This window comes from Peromyscus californicus, unplaced genomic scaffold (genome assembly GCF_007827085.1).
Source record: "Peromyscus californicus insignis strain IS unplaced genomic scaffold, ASM782708v3 Scaffold_8__1_contigs__length_139910024, whole genome shotgun sequence".
Lineage (NCBI taxonomy): Eukaryota > Metazoa > Chordata > Mammalia > Rodentia > Cricetidae > Peromyscus > Peromyscus californicus.
Genome location: NW_026294606.1, coordinates 100,302,729 through 100,319,688, shown reverse-complemented (window position 1 = coordinate 100,319,688; position 16,960 = coordinate 100,302,729). Strand labels below are relative to the sequence as shown.

At 49.9% G+C, this 16,960-nt stretch overlaps 1 protein-coding gene and 1 long non-coding RNA gene across 5 annotated transcripts in view; one reads left to right on the top strand and one right to left on the bottom strand.

Annotated features, from left to right (window-relative positions):
- The window catches only part of Il34 (interleukin 34), a 58,579-nt gene that overhangs the window by 2,689 nt on the left and 38,930 nt on the right, over positions 1 to 16,960 (bottom strand). For 2 of the 4 annotated variants that reach the window (XM_052728240.1, XM_052728242.1), the window contains 4 exons: positions 10,954 to 11,355; positions 5,032 to 5,165; positions 3,046 to 3,123; positions 2,648 to 2,809 (listed from right to left, as the gene is read on the bottom strand). In XM_052728240.1, the coding sequence (XP_052584200.1) occupies positions 2,648 to 2,809; positions 3,046 to 3,123; positions 5,032 to 5,165; positions 10,954 to 10,981 (402 nt within the window). In that variant the 5' untranslated portion in view covers positions 10,982 to 11,355. Of the gene's footprint in view, positions 1 to 2,647; positions 2,810 to 3,045; positions 3,124 to 5,031; positions 5,166 to 10,953; positions 11,356 to 11,436; positions 11,549 to 16,960 lie in introns of those variants that run through there. The other 2 variants (XM_052728243.1, XM_052728244.1) reach the window with 2 other exon arrangements.
- Positions 11,506 to 14,768, top strand: LOC128103676 (uncharacterized). The gene is made up of 5 exons (XR_008215750.1): positions 11,506 to 11,617; positions 12,391 to 12,685; positions 13,338 to 13,453; positions 14,051 to 14,131; positions 14,223 to 14,768. It is a non-coding gene; the product is annotated as an uncharacterized LOC128103676 (long non-coding RNA).

Here is a 16,960-nt window from a genome sequence, read left to right as displayed (position 1 = left end):
GCTGGGGTTAAACATGCTCCTTTACACCTGGTGCTTGTTTTGTTTTTGAGACAAGGTCTGGATACGTAGCCTAGGCTGGCTCCAATCCTACAGACCTCCGGCCACCCTCAAAGTTAGAAAACTTTATCTAAGGGCAAGCGGCTAGACACAAAAGGACAAACGGTGTATGACCCATCTTAGAAACTATACCAATAAAAGCAAGTACATGATGGGAAAAAAGACAGAGTACAGGTTATTGGGGCTGGAAAGAGGGAGAAGTGACTGCTCCGGTGTACAGTTTCTGCTTAAGGTGATGGAAGAGTGTGGGAAATGGACGGGGGTGATAGATGCACAACCCTGTAAGTGTAATTAACACCCCCCCTCCCGAACTGTAAAGTAAAAATAGTCATAACAGTGGGCTTCACGTTATAAAGTGTGCTCCCTCAGCACAGCCTTCATGGTCTCCATCAAAGACTTTGGTTTTAGTTGGCTCTTTCTTTAATTATTATTTTTTTCTTATTTATGTGTATGAGTGTGTATCTGTGTCTATGTTCCATGTATTTTTGAGTGCCTACGGGGGCCAGTAGAGGGTGCTGGATTGCCTGGAGCTTGAGTTGTGAGCCAACTGACTTGGATGCTAGGATCCTCTCCGAGAGCAGCAAGTGCTCTTAACCACTGAGCCATCTTCCCAGGCCCAGTTTCTTACAGAAACAATGAAAGCTGAATAGAGATCAGAATAATGCAGAACCCAGAGTCCAGACATCTTCAGTAGATGAGGAGAGAGGAGAAGGTCATCGCATCCACATTTTAGGGCTGGATAATATTCAGGCTTCAACCCTTTCCTTTACAAGTGATAACCTACAAGCCCAGGAGAGAGACAACTTGTTCAAGGTTATATGGTTGGAAACGGGTCTCTTACATCACACTACCGTGAGCAAAGAAGGTAAGTGAATCATCTTCAAAGCTAGGACACAGAGTATTAACAGTGTTAGAAGGAAGAAAGATTAAAGGCTGGCTGCAGAGCTGGGATATAGCTCAATGGTAGAGGGAGCTCAACTTCCAGCAGGGGGAGGGGAAGGGGAAGGGGCCAGACCCAGCCACATCTGAATAATAAAACCATCTCTGTATTCAGTGCTTCCCTGCAGTGAGCCCAGGACCAGGTTGGGAGGACTGGGGCCCTCACACTCTCCTCCCCGGCCTCATTTCCATGAGCTTCCGGGAGTCTGATCTATGATAAAAACAAAGGCAGAAAAGGTCTCTTCCTCAAGCCAGATCAGTTTGCTAAAGGCACTCATATTGCCCACGAGCACGAAAGGGCATTTCTATGACCTTCTTGGCAGGTACTGGGAGAAACATCCAGGAGTGGTTCTAGTGAAAGCAGTCACCTGTCCCTGGGTCCTCCACAGTCAGTGTCAGATGGTCTGGCTCTGGACTAGGGAGGCCAGGCAGCTGACTGAGCAGGGCGGCACATGTGTGCCCCAGCAGGTGCACACCTAGTGCCTGAGGAGGATGGGACATGTGATTGTGCCTGTCACTTTACAACTTGGGAGTTCTTCTGGCTGGTTATCACATGGTTTGGGGGCTTGTTTTCTTTCTTTCTTTCTTTCTTTCTTTCTTTCTTTCTTTTTTTTTTTTTTTTTTTGGTTTTTGGTTTTTCGAGACAGGGTTTCTCTGTGTATTTTTGCGCCTTTCCTGGAACTCGCTTTGGAGACCAGGCTGGCCTCGAACTCATAGAGATCCGCCTACCTCTGCCTCCTGAGTACTGGGATTAAAGGTGTGTGCCACCACCGCCTGGCAGGGGGTTTGTTTTCAAGACAGGATCTCACTATGGAGCCCAGATTGGCCTCAAACATCTTCAGCCTCTAGAGTACTGGGTTCTAGTCATGCCACACCATCTCTTTTCCCTTCAATTTTTTTCTAAACTAAGTCATAGGCATTAGAGTTCACGCTTGGTGTTCCATATGTCTTTGATAAAATCATCATGTCATGGATTGATCTACGATTATCATATTGCACAGAATAGTTTCAAAACTGAAAATTCCTGTCACTCCACCTCTCTTCCTCCCGCCTCTCTAGAGGAGCCTCATTTTTCAGATGCAGAAGTGAAGTCAGAGGATTCCCTGGCTTGCCCAAGACTCAGGGTATGAGAGGCAAAACCTGATCTACACAGCAAGTTTCAGGCCAGGCAGGGCTTCACAGTGAGGTTCTGTCTCTAAACAAATAACGAAATGCCATCTTCCGGCTATGACGTGCCCCATGCACCCATGAACTCACTGGAGCTCTGGTTGCCTGCACAAGGCTGTACAAAGTCAAGCCAGCATTATTAGTGAACAGTTCGGTGGGCAGCCCTAATTGGACTCAATGGGTTATAAAATACATGATCACAATAAAATCAAAATATTTCCAGTTTTAAAAGAGAGAGAGAGAGAGAGAGAGAGAGAGAGAGAGAGAGAGAGAGAGAGAGCTCATGTAATCCTGAAACAAGGTCCCAAGTTCCTCCATCTCAGCTCGTTTGCTCGTGGTACATCTTGGCACCTCCTCCTTCCTTGGTTACTTTGTCTGTGCCCCATCCCTCATGTCTCCCATATCCTCAGCACATGGCAGAACTTCCCCTTCACAGCCCTTTGCCTGCATCTGTCAGACCCTCACATGCATGCACACAGCTCACCATGAGGCTCTGCTGAACATTCTCCAGCAATGTCTGAACCTCCTGCAGGTACTTCCAGGATGGGTGTCCCTGGAGCAGCACATCCAACACGGACTCCGTGGCGTTGAGACTCACCAAGACCCACAGATACCGCAGCTCCCGCTCGCTCACACGGGCCTTCTGCTGCGGGGACGGGAGAGATCACTGAAATGCAAGCTAGGCCTTTGGGCTGTGGCCACACCCCACGCACTTGCCACTGCCACTGTGGCCAGCAAACAACCTTGGGCCTAGGTCAGCCACAGGTTTGTGTGAGTGGCTAGGGAATGGCCACTGGTCAGTAGGACAACCTGCCAAGGACCCACATACTTCTGAGGGCATCACGGAAGGCAGAGACTCCCCATCCCGGGAGGGATCCTCACCAGCCTCGTGATGTTGGCGACTCTGAGTACCCCCTCATAAGGCACAGCGATCTTGTAGTTGATGGGGAAGTAATGTTTCTGGGAAGGAACAAAGCATAATTAAGATCAGAGGCAGAAATGGCTTAGACAAGACCCCCAAGAGAGGGACCCAGCCTATGTGACAGGAAACAGGTCCTCTATCAAGAAAACAGTTCTCTTTCCCCTGAGACAGAGGGAGGAAGAAATGAGATGCACAGTTCTGTAAGGGCTGAAGTTTCAGGCCCATGGTATGGACTCAGGACTTTCAGGAAGACATACTACTCTGGGGGTGAGGAATACGGTTCATCTGATGCTCACAAAGATATCCTTCGCACAGCTCTGTGAACACACTAAATGCCAGTGAGTCTGACACCTTATTATTTACTGTTATTATTAATAATGTGTGTGTGTGTGTGTGTGTGTGTGTGTGTGCAGGCATGCACATGCCTCGGCACTGATAGTGAGGTCGGTTCTCTCCCTCCACCTTTATGTGGGTTCTGGGAATTGAACCCAGGTTCTCGGTCTTGTGTAGCAGGTGTTTAGTCACTGAGCCTTCTCACCAGTCCATGTTGTACGCTTTCGGTTAGTGGGTTGTATGGAATATGAATGGCATCTCAACAAAGATAGTCGACTCAAAGACAGTCCTAAAGAGCTGGGCCTGTGCTTATAACCCTAGCACTCAGGAAGCTGAAACAGGAAGATCTCAAGTTCAAAGCCAACCTCTCCAACATAATGAGACCCTGTCTCAAAAAAGGAAAACAAGGACTAGGGATGGTGGAGTACTTGCTTCGAGCAAGGGCTCATCACTGCATGAACCAGGTGCAGTAGCACCCGTCTGTGGTCCTAGCCCTCAGAAAATGGAAGCAGGAGGATTAGAAGGTCAGCAGTGGTGCACGCCTTTAATCCCAGCACTCGGGAGGCAGAGCCAGGTGGATCTCTGTGAGTTCGAGGCCAGCCTGGGCTACAGAGTGAGATCCAGGACAGGCACCAAAACTACACAGAGAAACCCTGTCTCGGAAAAACCAAAAAAGGGGCTGGAGAGATGGCTCAGTAGTTAAGAGCACTGGCTGCTCTTCCTGAGGTCCTGAGTTCAATTCCCAGCAACCACATGGTGGCTCACAACCATCTGTAATGAGATCTGGTGCCCTCTTCTGGCATACAGGCATACACGCAGACAGAACACTGTACACATAATAAATAAATCTTTTTTTTTTTTTTTTTTTTTTTTTTTTTTTTTTTGGTTTTTTGAGACAGGGTTTCTCTGTGTAGCTTTGCGCCTGTCCTGGAACTCACTTGGTAGCCCAGGCTGGCCTCGAACTCACAGAGATCTGCCTGGCTCTGCCTCCCAAGTGCTGGGATTAAAGGCATGCACCACCACCGCCCGGCAATAAATCTTAAAAAAAAAGAGAGAGAGAGAGAGAGAGAGAGAGAGAGAGAGAGAGAGAGAGAGAGAGAGAGAGAGAAAGAAAGAAAGAAAGAAAAGAAAGAAAAAAAGAAGTTCAAGGCCATGCTCTACATGTAGTAAGTTCAAGGCTGGCATAGGATACATTAAATCTTAAAAAAAAAGAAAGAAAGAGGAAAAACAAACAAGCAAACAAAGATCTGTCATATAGAAAGCCTGCAATACCATGTGGCATCTCCAGTCTCCAAAAAGAAACATAGTTCCTGACTTCAATGTCTTTGTCTCCTCTACTAATAAGTACCTAAGACTCCCCCAGTAAATCCCTGGAGACTTTATCCAAGTTATAGGATGAAAGCCATATGGAAGGAGACTTGTAGGTCAGTGAAGGGGGCGGGGAGATGGTGGGAGGTGATATGCTTGCAAACACTGGTTACGTGGTAGACAAAGGTAGAGAGAGAGTGGTACCATAACCTCGGGGCTGACACATCTGGGGTGGGAAGTGAGCGCAGCTCCAGGTGAGCCTTGGGGCTTGGGACTAGGGATCCATTTGGTGCTCTTCTGGTTACCATGTACTGAAGCCGGTTCTTGTACTGCAGCTTGACCCGAAGGTAGCCTGTAAGGTCACACTCCTTGTCTTGGGTCAGAGTCCACATCTCCAAATTCTCATTCCCCAAAGCCATGCCAAGTAGGATCTCAAGACCTGTGGGCCATACCCAACAAGAGCCTATGAGCACAGGCACTGTGTCTGCATTCCCAGAGCTGTGTCAACTGTCGTCCATTTTCAAGGGTGACAAGTACTGATGGGAAAGGCAGCTGCACAGAGCCCTGGAATGTAGGCACATCCTACCCCTGGTCATCAGAGTCCCCAGGGAGACACCCAAAGTCTGGTCTCCAATCTCCCCTAGTTCCTGCTTTGTGAGTGAGTACAATGTCCCCATTCCAGGACACCCCCAGTCCCTTCCTTGTCTGGAGTGACAGGGTTTCAAAGCTGTTACTTGATTTTCCATTCAGAGTTTTGGATACAAATTCTAGTTCCAGGTCTTAAAATGGCTTTCGTGACCCAGAGACTTTCTTCTATCGTCTATATGACCTTGGTATTCGTCTCCATTAGATGTACCAGCAGGTCTATAGCTCCTTCCAAACTAATGGCTCTGGGATGTTAAACAGACCTCACACACCGGCTGTCTCAACAACGAATAAAGAGCAGTCTCTTGAAACAGTACCAGAAATCACCACTAGGTGTCACTGTAGCCTCAAAAACAACTCTCGGGCTCTACACTTGAACAGAAAGAAATATTTGAGAGAACGTACATTAAATATGAGTAGGGGTCAAGTGGATGAGAGAAACAGGAAAGAGGAAGCAATACCCAAAGGGCTAACCTCACTATTAAGAGAAATAAATTCAGATGAAAACAAGTGGATGCAATCCGTAACCAGAGATACACACCAAGCCAACCAGGGATTACCCAGGGACAAGGGAATGGAAAGGCTTTTATGAGATAATTTCATTTTAATAATCCTGATGCTGCCAAAAGAGTTCCCAGCCTGGAAATACACTTGGCACATTTAATAACAAAATGGATTTAAACTCTACAACCTTTGACCCACTGACTTTGACCGACTAAACTCATAAACTAGAAAGAAAACAGGACAGATTTATGGACAAAGATTTATGCAGCATCATTATCCTTTTTTAATATTTATTTATTTATGGGGGAGACTGCTCATGGTGATATATTTGTTATGGGTAATACCTGAGATATGCTTAACGACCCTCTTAAGGGAGCATGAGCCAAGAGTATCAGTGATGCTTAGGACGACTTCAGATTTATTCATTGATTTCCTATGCTTTGGAAAATAAAATGCAAATAAATATGCCAGATTTCTGTGGGAGATTATTACACTCATCCATATGTTCTGGGACATTTTCTGATGTTCTCCAGTCAGTGTCTTAAAAACAAAAAAACAAACAAACAAAAAAAAACCCATAGTCTCACTATACAGCCATGGCTAGCCTGGAACTTTCTGTGAAGACCAGACTGGCTTAACTCACACAGAGATCCACCTGCCTCTCCTTCCTGGGTGCTGGGATTAAAGATGTGTGTCACCATGCCCAGATAAGTATTATTATTATTATTATTGTCAAAACCAGTAATTGTCCTTTGCCTTTTTTTTTTTTTTTTTTTTTTTTTCCGTTTTTCGAGACAGGGTTTCTCTGTGTAGCTTTGCGCCTTTCCTGGGACTCGCTTGGTAGCCCAGGCTGGCCTCGAACTCACAGAGATTCACCTGGCTCTGCCTCCCGTCCTTTGCCTTTTCTTTTCTTTCCTTTCCTTTTTGTCAAGGCGGGCAGGCAGGCTGGGTCCCCTCCCCAGGATGTCACAAACTGTCACCATTAACAGGCTTCTCCCCACCCACTTCCTGCCCCCGTGAAGGTTTTTGTCTGTGTATCTCCACTGGCCTGGGCCCTGCTCCCTCTTAGCTTCTCCCCTTCCTCCCAGCCCACCCTGCTTGTTCCCACTTGCTAGACCAAGTCCCAGGAGCACCGTTGACCCTGATGCTCGGGTCTCCTCAGACCCTGCGCTCCACACGAGCCACAGCTACTGCCCTCCCGACCTGCAGAGCTCTGACGGCCACTTTCTTACAGGAGGCAAGTTTGCAAGAATCAATCTTTCCCATGCACCTAACACAGTATTGGGCTGCAGGAACAAATAAACACAACCACTATTAGGCCGACAAGACGGCTCAGTGTGTAAAGGGGCTGCTACCAAGGCTGACGACCTGAGTTCAATCCCCAGGAACCACATGCAAACTGTCCTCTGACTTCTACATGGGTGCCATGGCACACAAACCTCCTCCTGCACAAAGTAAATAAATTATAAAAGAAATGTAAATAAAAATAAATAAATGAGCACAGCCCTGGGCCCTTGGACATGGGCTTGCTTTTGGTCCCTACATCACCAAGCCTCGAACACCCACACCTAGACCACCCTTGGGCTCCTGATCTGCCCCACCCTGCATGTCCCCACCAGTACCACTAGCCAGGGTCACTCATCACCTGGCCAGGTCATAGAGTCTTGGGGGCATGGAGAACTAAAGCTGTAACCACAGCAGGACCCTGGGGACTGAGCTTCGTGCCTGAAGGGAGAGGTGAGAATGGAAGTGTCAGGCCTCTGAATTCCCCAGGGATTGGCTGAGGTGCAGGTGGCCCAGCTCCACCGCCCACATTTCTGCTCCAACAGATAGAAAAGGTACCTTTGCAGCACACCCCTGGTTGAGACAACTGCCACTGGGAACCCTGAGTCCGAGTGACGCTTGCAAACTGGTGTCACAATAGCTACATCTGGTCCACAGGATTGCACTGTTTAAAAAAAGAATCTCCCTCTTGGGGTGGGAGGTGTTTGTTTCTATCCAAAATAGGTCTTCTTTCCCATTAGCGCTCACTCTAGGCTGTCCCAAGGACTCTGTTCTTTTGCAGGGTCTCTGGCTTTACCAAATGTGTCTTCAAGATAGGAGCCAGGTCTGTCCTGGTTGGTTTTTCGTCAAGTTGACACAGGCTTCACAGAGTTATCTGGGAAGAGGAGCCTAAACTGAGAAAATGCCTCCACCAGATTGCCTGGAGGCAATTCTATGGTATTTTCTTGCTTAAAGATTGGTGTGGGTGGGACAACCAACTGGGGGAAGTGTCACCCCTGGACAGGTGGCCCTGGGGTGTATAAGGAAGCAGGCTGAGTAAGCCATGGAAAGCAAGCCAGTAAGCAGCACTCTCCCATGGCCTCTACTTCAGCCCCTGCCCTGACCTCCCTTCATGATAAATTCAGCTGCAAGATGAAATCAACCCTCTCCTCACCAAGTCGCTTTGGGTCAGGGTGTTTTATCACACCAAAGGAAGGCAAACTGAAGCCGGGCAGTGCTGGCACCCGCCTTTAATGCCAGCACTCGGGAGGCAGAGGCAGGCCGAGCTCTGTGAGTTCAAGGCCAGCCTGGGCTACAGAGTGAGGTCCAGGACAGCCGGCGCTGTCACACAGAGAAACATGAAAACTAAAAATGTCTTGAAAAAGAAAAAGGCAAACTAAGACACGGTCCTAGAATAACCGCAGCACCTGAGCCTGGCATGGCAGCCATGTTGGCGGCCCCTGAAAAGCCTGTCCCTAGGTGACCCGCCTTCCCCTAGATTAAACACACTTGCGGCCAGGCCACTGTTTCTAATTGTTACGTGGTGTATGTTCTGCTGCCCTCCACTAGGAGAAACTGGGGACCAGGCAGGGACCGCATAGCTGAGAGCTCGAGACTAGCTGTCACCCTCACGTTTTACATCCCAGGAGACACAGCCAGTGTCCCACAGCCTGGTCTGGAGACTTTCCTGTCACCGGGAGGCAGAATCGGTGGAAGACTTGCCCTGGCCCAGACACTGGTGGGGGAAGAGGCGACCTGTGCGCCCAAACAAAGTAGCCAATTCTGCAGCGATAAGTGAGGCTCGTCACCCCCATCCCCACTGACCAATGTGAGCCTGTATAATGGTTTAATAGCACCCCTCCCCCCAGATTCTTAGTCACCTGGAGTCTCAGAATGACTTTTTTGGAAATGGGCTCTTTGCGGGTGTAATTAAAACAAAGGCTCTTGATGTGAGGTCATGCTGGGCTTAGGGAGAGCCTAGCTCCAATGGCTGGTGTTCCAGGAGGAAGCTCGGGGCAGAGGGAAAGGCCTTGCAGATGGGCGTGGTGTGCAAATTGGCAATGCTGTCACATGCCAAGGAACTCAGGGAGCCACCAGAATCTGGAAGAGGCAGGAAGACCCTCCCCCAGAGCCTTCACAAGCTATGGTGACTAGTGACCCCAATTTTAGACCTCCAGTCCCCAGAACTAGGAGAAAATACATTGACGGAGCTGAGTCACAGATTCATGGTGACATGTTAAGGCAGCCTAACATCCACCAGGATCCTCAGCCCCCCTGCAAGGTGGTCCCTGCCCTGCCAACCTCTCCCCACAGCCAGTCCTTGCCAAGTCCTGAGAGAGGCCATCTGAAGCTCCCCTCCTGCTAGCAATCCTTTCCGGTCTCACATCCCCTCAGCCAATAAAGGCATTTGCCAGCAAGCTCGAGGACCTGAGCTCAATCCCCAGACCACATGGTGGGAGGAGAGAACAGACTCTCCTTCCTCTGACTTCCACACACATGTAATGGTACACACACACACACACACACACACACACACACACACACACACACACAGAGACACACACAGAAAGACACACTCCAACACAATAAGTAAATAAATGTACCCATTGGGGCTAGAGAGGTGGCTCAGGGCTCCTCTAGAGGACCCAGGTGCAGTTCCCAGCACCATATCAGGTGGCCGTGACTCCAGCTCCAAGGACATCTAATACCTCTGGCCTCCAAAGGCACTAGCACTCATGTACATACTCACACATTGACACATCATTACAAACAATAAAACTGAATCTTTAAATGCAATCACTTCGACTCCAGAACTGACCCCCAGTTCTCTAATCCCTTGGTACCCTGCCTCTGGAACTTGCCAAGCCCCACCCAGCCCCACCACATGCCCACATGTCTCTGCTTGGAGCACTCTTGCCAGCACCCTACACCTGTCAGTGTGACTACCACCTATCCTTCGAGTCCTCCTCAAGAACACCCTCACCCATGCTGCTACGCCTGTTCCGTTAAGATGTGGAAGCTTCCAGAACACTGGGTCTGACTGTCCTCCACCCTTTGAAGTACCCGTGACCAGGGATAGAATGTGCCCAGCTCTTCTCTGAAGACTTGTGGGTCCCAGCCCCTGCCCTCATTTATTTAGCGTAAATAACTTCACAGTGGGGATGAGGGGTGCAAAGCAGGCCAGGTCTTTGTCATGAGGATGACTCTCCAATAGCCCTGTGGCTGCCACTGAGAGTCTCAGCCTGGCTTCTCACCCAGCAGGCATAGACATCCTACCAGGTCCTTTCCTGATTTCTGTCTTTATTTCAACTTCTTTTTCTTTTTTTTTTAATCAGGAACATGATTTTCTGTCTGCTTTTTAATTTTGACCTGATATGGAGGGAGGGGGTAGAGGGGGCCTGGCTGACTTCCTTCTCCAGGCTGCTCCAGTCCCAGGTTCTGTGCCTACCCTACCCCCCACTAGCCACACCCAGGAGGATGGAAATCCTCTCTCTACAACCTCTGTCCCCACCCTGCACCCTAGAACCAATGAAACTGCAGAGGTAAGAAGCTGCCACCCACCCCAGCACCTGCCCCATCCTGCATCGGCTGCACCCACTCAGCTTGTACATCCGAACCTGAGGTCAGAGGCAAGCAGAACAGAGGGTGGCCCCGGACCCCCCATCCCCGTGGCTGCCTGCAACCCTCTGGAAGCATCTCAACTTCTTACCAACAAGAACTGCCCTGGTTGCTATGGTTACAGTAGAGCCACCCACCCACCAAGGCCTCCCAGGACAGGATCCCCAGGTATAGCCCTCCCTCCCCCCAGTACTCACAGTATAACCAGGCGAGTCCCCAGAGCATGGTGGTGCACTGGGTGCCCCCTGAGAGCAGAGGCACTGTCCCCAGCAGTGTGTCCAGAGGCCTGAGCTAGGACCTACATGGCCTCGGGTCAGCAAAGGTGGCCACCAAGTCAGGAAGGGCTGGCCCAGGCTGAGAGGGGGCAGGTACTCCTGGGGCAGCTACCGCCCTATCTGCTAGGCAGGGCGGAGGACAGCCAGGGGGCGGTGGCTGCCAGTCCCATTGTAGCTCAGGAGCTGGTGTGAAACAGTGGCTTTGGGGTCTCAGAAGAAGGAGGAGGAAGAGAAGGGAGTCCCCAGCAGGCCTCTTGGAATCTGGGGCTGGGTGGCGCTTTCTCTGGTTTCTCCGACTGCAGCTGCTCAGTGTGAAGTCTAGCTCTGGAAAAAGAAGGAGGAGAGAGACCGATTATGTAAGAGCAACGCTGCCACTCAGCCACCAGCCAGGAAAGGAAGACCCACCGTGCACGCTGTCCCCGCTGCCAGGATGGAGACACTCAGCCCCGTCTTCACACTCCACAAATGACCCCAGGGCACCTCAGCAGCTGCCTGGGGCCAAGGAGTGAGTCTCCAGACACTGGCAGCCCTGAGCTGGGACTAAAGGAGCAGTGGAACTCACAAGCCAGGAGGCTGCCTGGAGGAGGTGAGGCGCCAGGCCAAGTCCAAGTGATACATGCTTCAGGGGAGGCTGAGGAGGGGAAGATGTGTCTTACCCCGCATCCTCCGCCACTTAGCTCCCTTCTGTCACCCATCTGTGTCCCCTGCCAGGTAAAAACTGACGGACCAGCTTAATCTGAATTGTAGATAAATGAACACTTTTTCTGGTGAAATATCTGATGTGTGATATTGTGGGTATCAAATATTACATGGGGCCATACTTATGCCAATCAGTAAACACCATAGGCAGCCGTGGAACACAACAGAGAAGCCACAGCATTCTAGAGCCTGAAGCAGGAGGAGGAAGAGGCCAGTGGGGCTACACAACAAGACTCTGTCTCTAAAAAGCAAACAGAAGACTGAAAGACTGGGTGAGGGTGGTAGCGCACCAGTCTTTAATCCCAGCAGAGGCAGAGGTAGGTGGAGCTCTGAGTTCAAAGCCAGCCTGGTCTACAGAGGAAATTCCAGGCCAGTCAGGGCTACGCAGAGAAATCTTATCTCGGGGGGGGGGGGGGGGGGGGGGGGGGGGGGGGGGGGGATTCAAGCCTGGCCTGGCCTGCTGGTGATGAGCCCCAAGTCTACATCTCCACATCTCCATAGTGCTCCCTCACTCTCACAGGGCCCAGCAAATTGTGGGCTGTGGTGGTTCCATTTTGCAGACGAGGTAGAGGAGGCCATGGGCAGAGACAGCTAGGAAACTCGGTTTCTCACGGGGCTCTATTCCACTCCTTCATGATTCCCCTCCTTGTATCTTCTTAGGTCAGGAGAAATGGCCACCACTCGAAGGGTGCAGTAGAGGGGGCGGTGTCTCCAAGCAGTGACAGGGGAGACCCTCTCCATCGTGACGTCTGTAACACACCTACAGAACGCACCAAATCGCTGGCCCTCGGGCTGGGCGCGCAGCTCAGTGGTCGAGAGCTTGCTGAGGATACTGGAGGCCCTGAGGTCAAACCCCAGCAAGGAAGAAGCTAGGAAGTAGGAAGACCAAGGCCAGTCTGGGCTGCCCAAGGAATTTTTTGGCTAAGGCTAGCCTGGGCAACATAACAAATTTCAGGTAAGCATGGGCTACATAATAAGGCCCTGTCTAAAACAAAACAGCAAAGCAGACAGACATGCTAGCCCTCCTCCTCAGAGCCTCTGAAGCAGGCTGGGCCACATACAATAAAGCCCATTGTTCAGATTTACCACGGGTTAGGACACTGGACTTCAGCCCTGCTCCCTCCCCTCCTCTGACCTTCTCCCTGCCCTTCCTCCCTCTCCCCCATCCCACCCCAGTGACCTTCCCATTAGAGGATCACTATAAGCACTACACTAGCTATGCCCCCCAGGACACAGTCTCATATTAGCCCTGGATGACCTCACACTCACTGGTTATGCAACCAAGGGTGACCTTGAACTCCTCATCCTCTGGTCTCTACTTCCTGAGAGCTGGACTTACAGGCATGCATCACCACACTCCATTTTTATAGTGATATAGAGCTCAAACCCAGGGCTTCATACATGCTAGACAAGTACTCTACCAACTGAGCTACATCCCAGGCCCAAATATATCTTTTCCTTGTTATTTGCATGTTGTGCAAAGTCTTACATACATATAAATGTATAAATAAATATATCTACATATATATATAGTTTTTTTCAATGTATAACTAAGAATTTTGACAAATTCATAGAGGTATGTAACCACTACAATAATCCTTTTATAGAACACTTCCTTCACTGAAGAAACACCCACCTCTGCCGCTCTGTAGTGAATGCCTCTTCCCAAAACAGCACTAAAGCAGCCCACCTGTTTCCTGTCCAGCAGGAATGCAATCTTGGGGTACAGATTTTGCATTTCGCTTCTTTCACTTGACATGATGAATTTGGGGTGTTGTCATGTTGATGAGCATGTTAATAGTCTCTCCTCTGTTTTTTTGCTCAGTAATGGTCCCTTGTGTAGACAAATCATTGTGTGTCTACCCACCAAGAAAGAAGCATTTGAATTGATCCAGTCTTTGGTGATAATGAAAAATGCTAAAATCCTCAGTGGGCAGGTTTTGGTGTGGATGGAAGCGTCCATCTCTCTTGAGTCCTTCTGTAGCTTTGAGTAATGTCCCACTGTCCTTTAAACCATCGGGCACTTCATACCAGCCACAGAGACTGGGCTGCCCACTACCACTACTTATCCCTGAACTCTCCCATGCACAGGAATTGGGGGAGGGGATCCTACAGCCCAGACGTCCTCACACAGGCACACACAACAAAGGGGTTCTTCACTTTGTCCAAACTGAAGAAATTTTGTTGCACCCTCTTTGTGTGTGTATGCGGTGGGCACACACGTGTGTGTGCAGGTGCATGCCCACATGCATGTACAGAGGTCAGAGGGGGTTGTCGGTGTCCTACGCAATCACGCCCCCCCCCTATTTCTTTGAGACAGGGTCTCTCGCTGAACCTGGAGCTAGGCTGGCAGCAGGACACCCCAGCTATCCCCCATCTACCTCCTCCACAGACATTACAGGTGAATGTCTAGCTAAGACTGTTTGTTTGTTTATTTAATTTATTTTTGCTTGGGTACCAGGAATTAAACCCAGGTTCTCATGTTTGGACAGCAAAAGCTCTTGCCTACTGAGCCACATCCCCAGCCCCTGCTGCAGCTTCTTCATTTAGAAAAGACTCCAGCACTGAACCCCAGCATGCATCTCAGTTTGTGTGTTCCCAATGGAAAAGTCAAGCGGGAAAGAGAGGCATGGCCAATCGCGTGTAACACATGTATCGAGTCTGTGGCCCCAGTGTGAGCCCCATTGAAATGGGAAAGCAGGAGAGCAACCCCAAGGAAGCTGCCAAGAGGACGGTATCTGAGGGCAGGCTTTGGGTCTGGGGGTGTGGGCACTGTGGAAATCAGGTTACTGGCTGTGGTGGTCTGAATGAGATGTCCCCGATAGTCTCAGCTATTTGGATATCTGGTCCCAGCTGGTAGTATTGTTTGGGGAGGGTTAGGTGTGACTTTGTTGGAGGAAGCAGGTCCACTGGAGGCCGGCTTTAAGAGTTTAAAGATTCACCATTTGGAGTGCACCCTCTAGGCTTCCTGCTTGCGGTTCCAGCCACCTCACCTGCTGCCTCCACTCCACCCCCCCACCCCACCCCACCCCACCCCCGGAGCTGAGGACCAAACCCAGGGCCTTGCGCTTGCTAGGCAAGCGCTCTACCACTGAGCTAAATCCCCAACCCCCACCATGGACTCTTAACTCTCTGGGACCTTAAGTTCAAATAAACTCTTCCTTCTATAAGCTGCCTTGATCATGGTGTTTTATCACAGCAACAGAAAGTATTGATGCAGTAGCAGAAGAAAGTCCTGCTTGGAGCCCTCCTTGGCAATGAGATCCAACCCTGACCTGCCATCTTTCCTTCCTCAAGACTGACTGTGACTTCCTCAGATCCCAGGAGGGCAGGGCCTGCCTGGATTTCTCTGTCTCTACCTCTCAGTCCGGTCTGGTCTCAGGGTGAGGATGGAGGTGGAGGAAGAGTTTGGCCTTTCCCAGTCCACCCCACCCCGCCCCCTGGGGCTCCTGGCATTATTGGGAAATTCGTGGAGGGGAAGGACAAAAAAAAAAATAAGAGAGGGTGGAGTGGTCAGCATAGTTCCACGATGAAAAGCAGTTTCTAAGTCACAGAAACAAATGAAAAGCAAATATCAGTCTCACTAAATCATGACTCCAGGATCCTGGGTTCGGGGCAGGGTCAGAGAGAGGGCAGGTGTGGGGGGAGGGAAGGGGGTGAATGAGCTAAATCTTGCATGGAGAGAAGCAAGGACTTGCTTGTGTGACTTGGGCCATTAGACATAGTTGATGATGCTTGTTTTTGCGGTATTGGAGTTTGAGCGCAGGGCTGAGAGCATGCTGAGGTAAGTGGGATAGTACTTGCCTTCTCCAATGGGCTACATCCCCAGCTCTTGATAGCTGGTTTTTGCTTTTGTTTTTGCTTTGAGACAAGGTCTCCTGGTGCAGCCCTAGCTAGCCAGCCTGGAACTCACCATGTAAACCAGGCTGGGGTCGAACTCATAGAGATCCATCTGCCTTTGCCTCCCCAGTGCTGGGATTAAAGGTGTGTGCCACCATGCCTGGCTGTAAGCTGTTTTGTTTGTTTGTTTGTTTGTTTAAATTCCTGTATGTGGAAAGCAGAAGGTGGGGAGGAGGGAGGTGGAGGCCCGATGTTGTTTAGAATACCACTTTGAACTATTTTATTCTTTAATTCTGCAGATAGAACTTGGATTTTTTTTTGTTTGTTTTGAGACAAAGTCTTATGTATGTATCCCAGACTAGCTTCAAATTCAACATGTAGCATCAAAGATGACCTTGAACTTCTGTCCCTCCTGCTTCAGCTTCCTGCACTGGGATTATCGAAGGTGCCACCACTACCCTTTTGTGAATTACCAGGGACCAAAGCGAGAACGTGGGCCAAAAGCGCTCTACCAATTGTACTACATCATAGCCTACAATTTGGACTCTTAATTTTTTTTTTTCTTCTCTTTTTTTTTTTTTTTTTTTTTGGTTTTTCGAGACAGGGTTTCTCTGTGTAGCTTTGTGCCTTTCCTGGAACTCGCTTATGGAGACCAGGCTGGCCTCGAACTCACAGAGATCCGCCTGGCTCTGCCTCCCAAGTGCTGGGATTAAAGGCATGCACCACCACCGCCCGGCTTTTTCTTCTCTTTAAGGAACTCCTATTTTGAGCTGTCCAACCAAGTCAGGATCTCTCACTGCCCCCTCCCTTCCGAAGTCGCCTGCTTTGGTCTGTCCCTGCCTGAAGACTAGCACCTCCTCCTCTGGAAGGGGGCTTTGGAATCAGAGTTGTGGTCATGGCAGTTGAGCTCTGGAGCCGCTGAAGCACAGAAGCCATACAAGGAAACCCTCAGGACCTACGAAGTCCTGAGAGTTACCAGGAAGCCTCCATCAGCTCTGGGACAGTCACCTTGCAATAGAGGCTGAAAGAGTTTCTTTTTCACAAACTGTAGGCAAGGATGAGTTGATCCAGGTTGATCTTCACTGACCAAGAATGGGCTTGGTTGGTGCATACTGAGCTCAACTACTCTTGCCTGGGCTTAGCTGATCCAAGCTAATCTCCACTGATCTGCCCTGGACTCAGCTATTGTACACTGTGCTCTGCTGATCCAGGCTGAGCGCTCTGTCCTAAACTGGCCTCAGCTGGCCCAGGCAGGACTCTGCTGGTTCAATCTGATTCAGCTGATCCCATCTGAGTTAGGCTGGTGCAGAGTAGCCCAGGGTAGCCCTACTCGTGTTGGTGAGTTTTCAGAGCTGATCTAAATTGGCTTCACTGAGATCGCATCCATCAG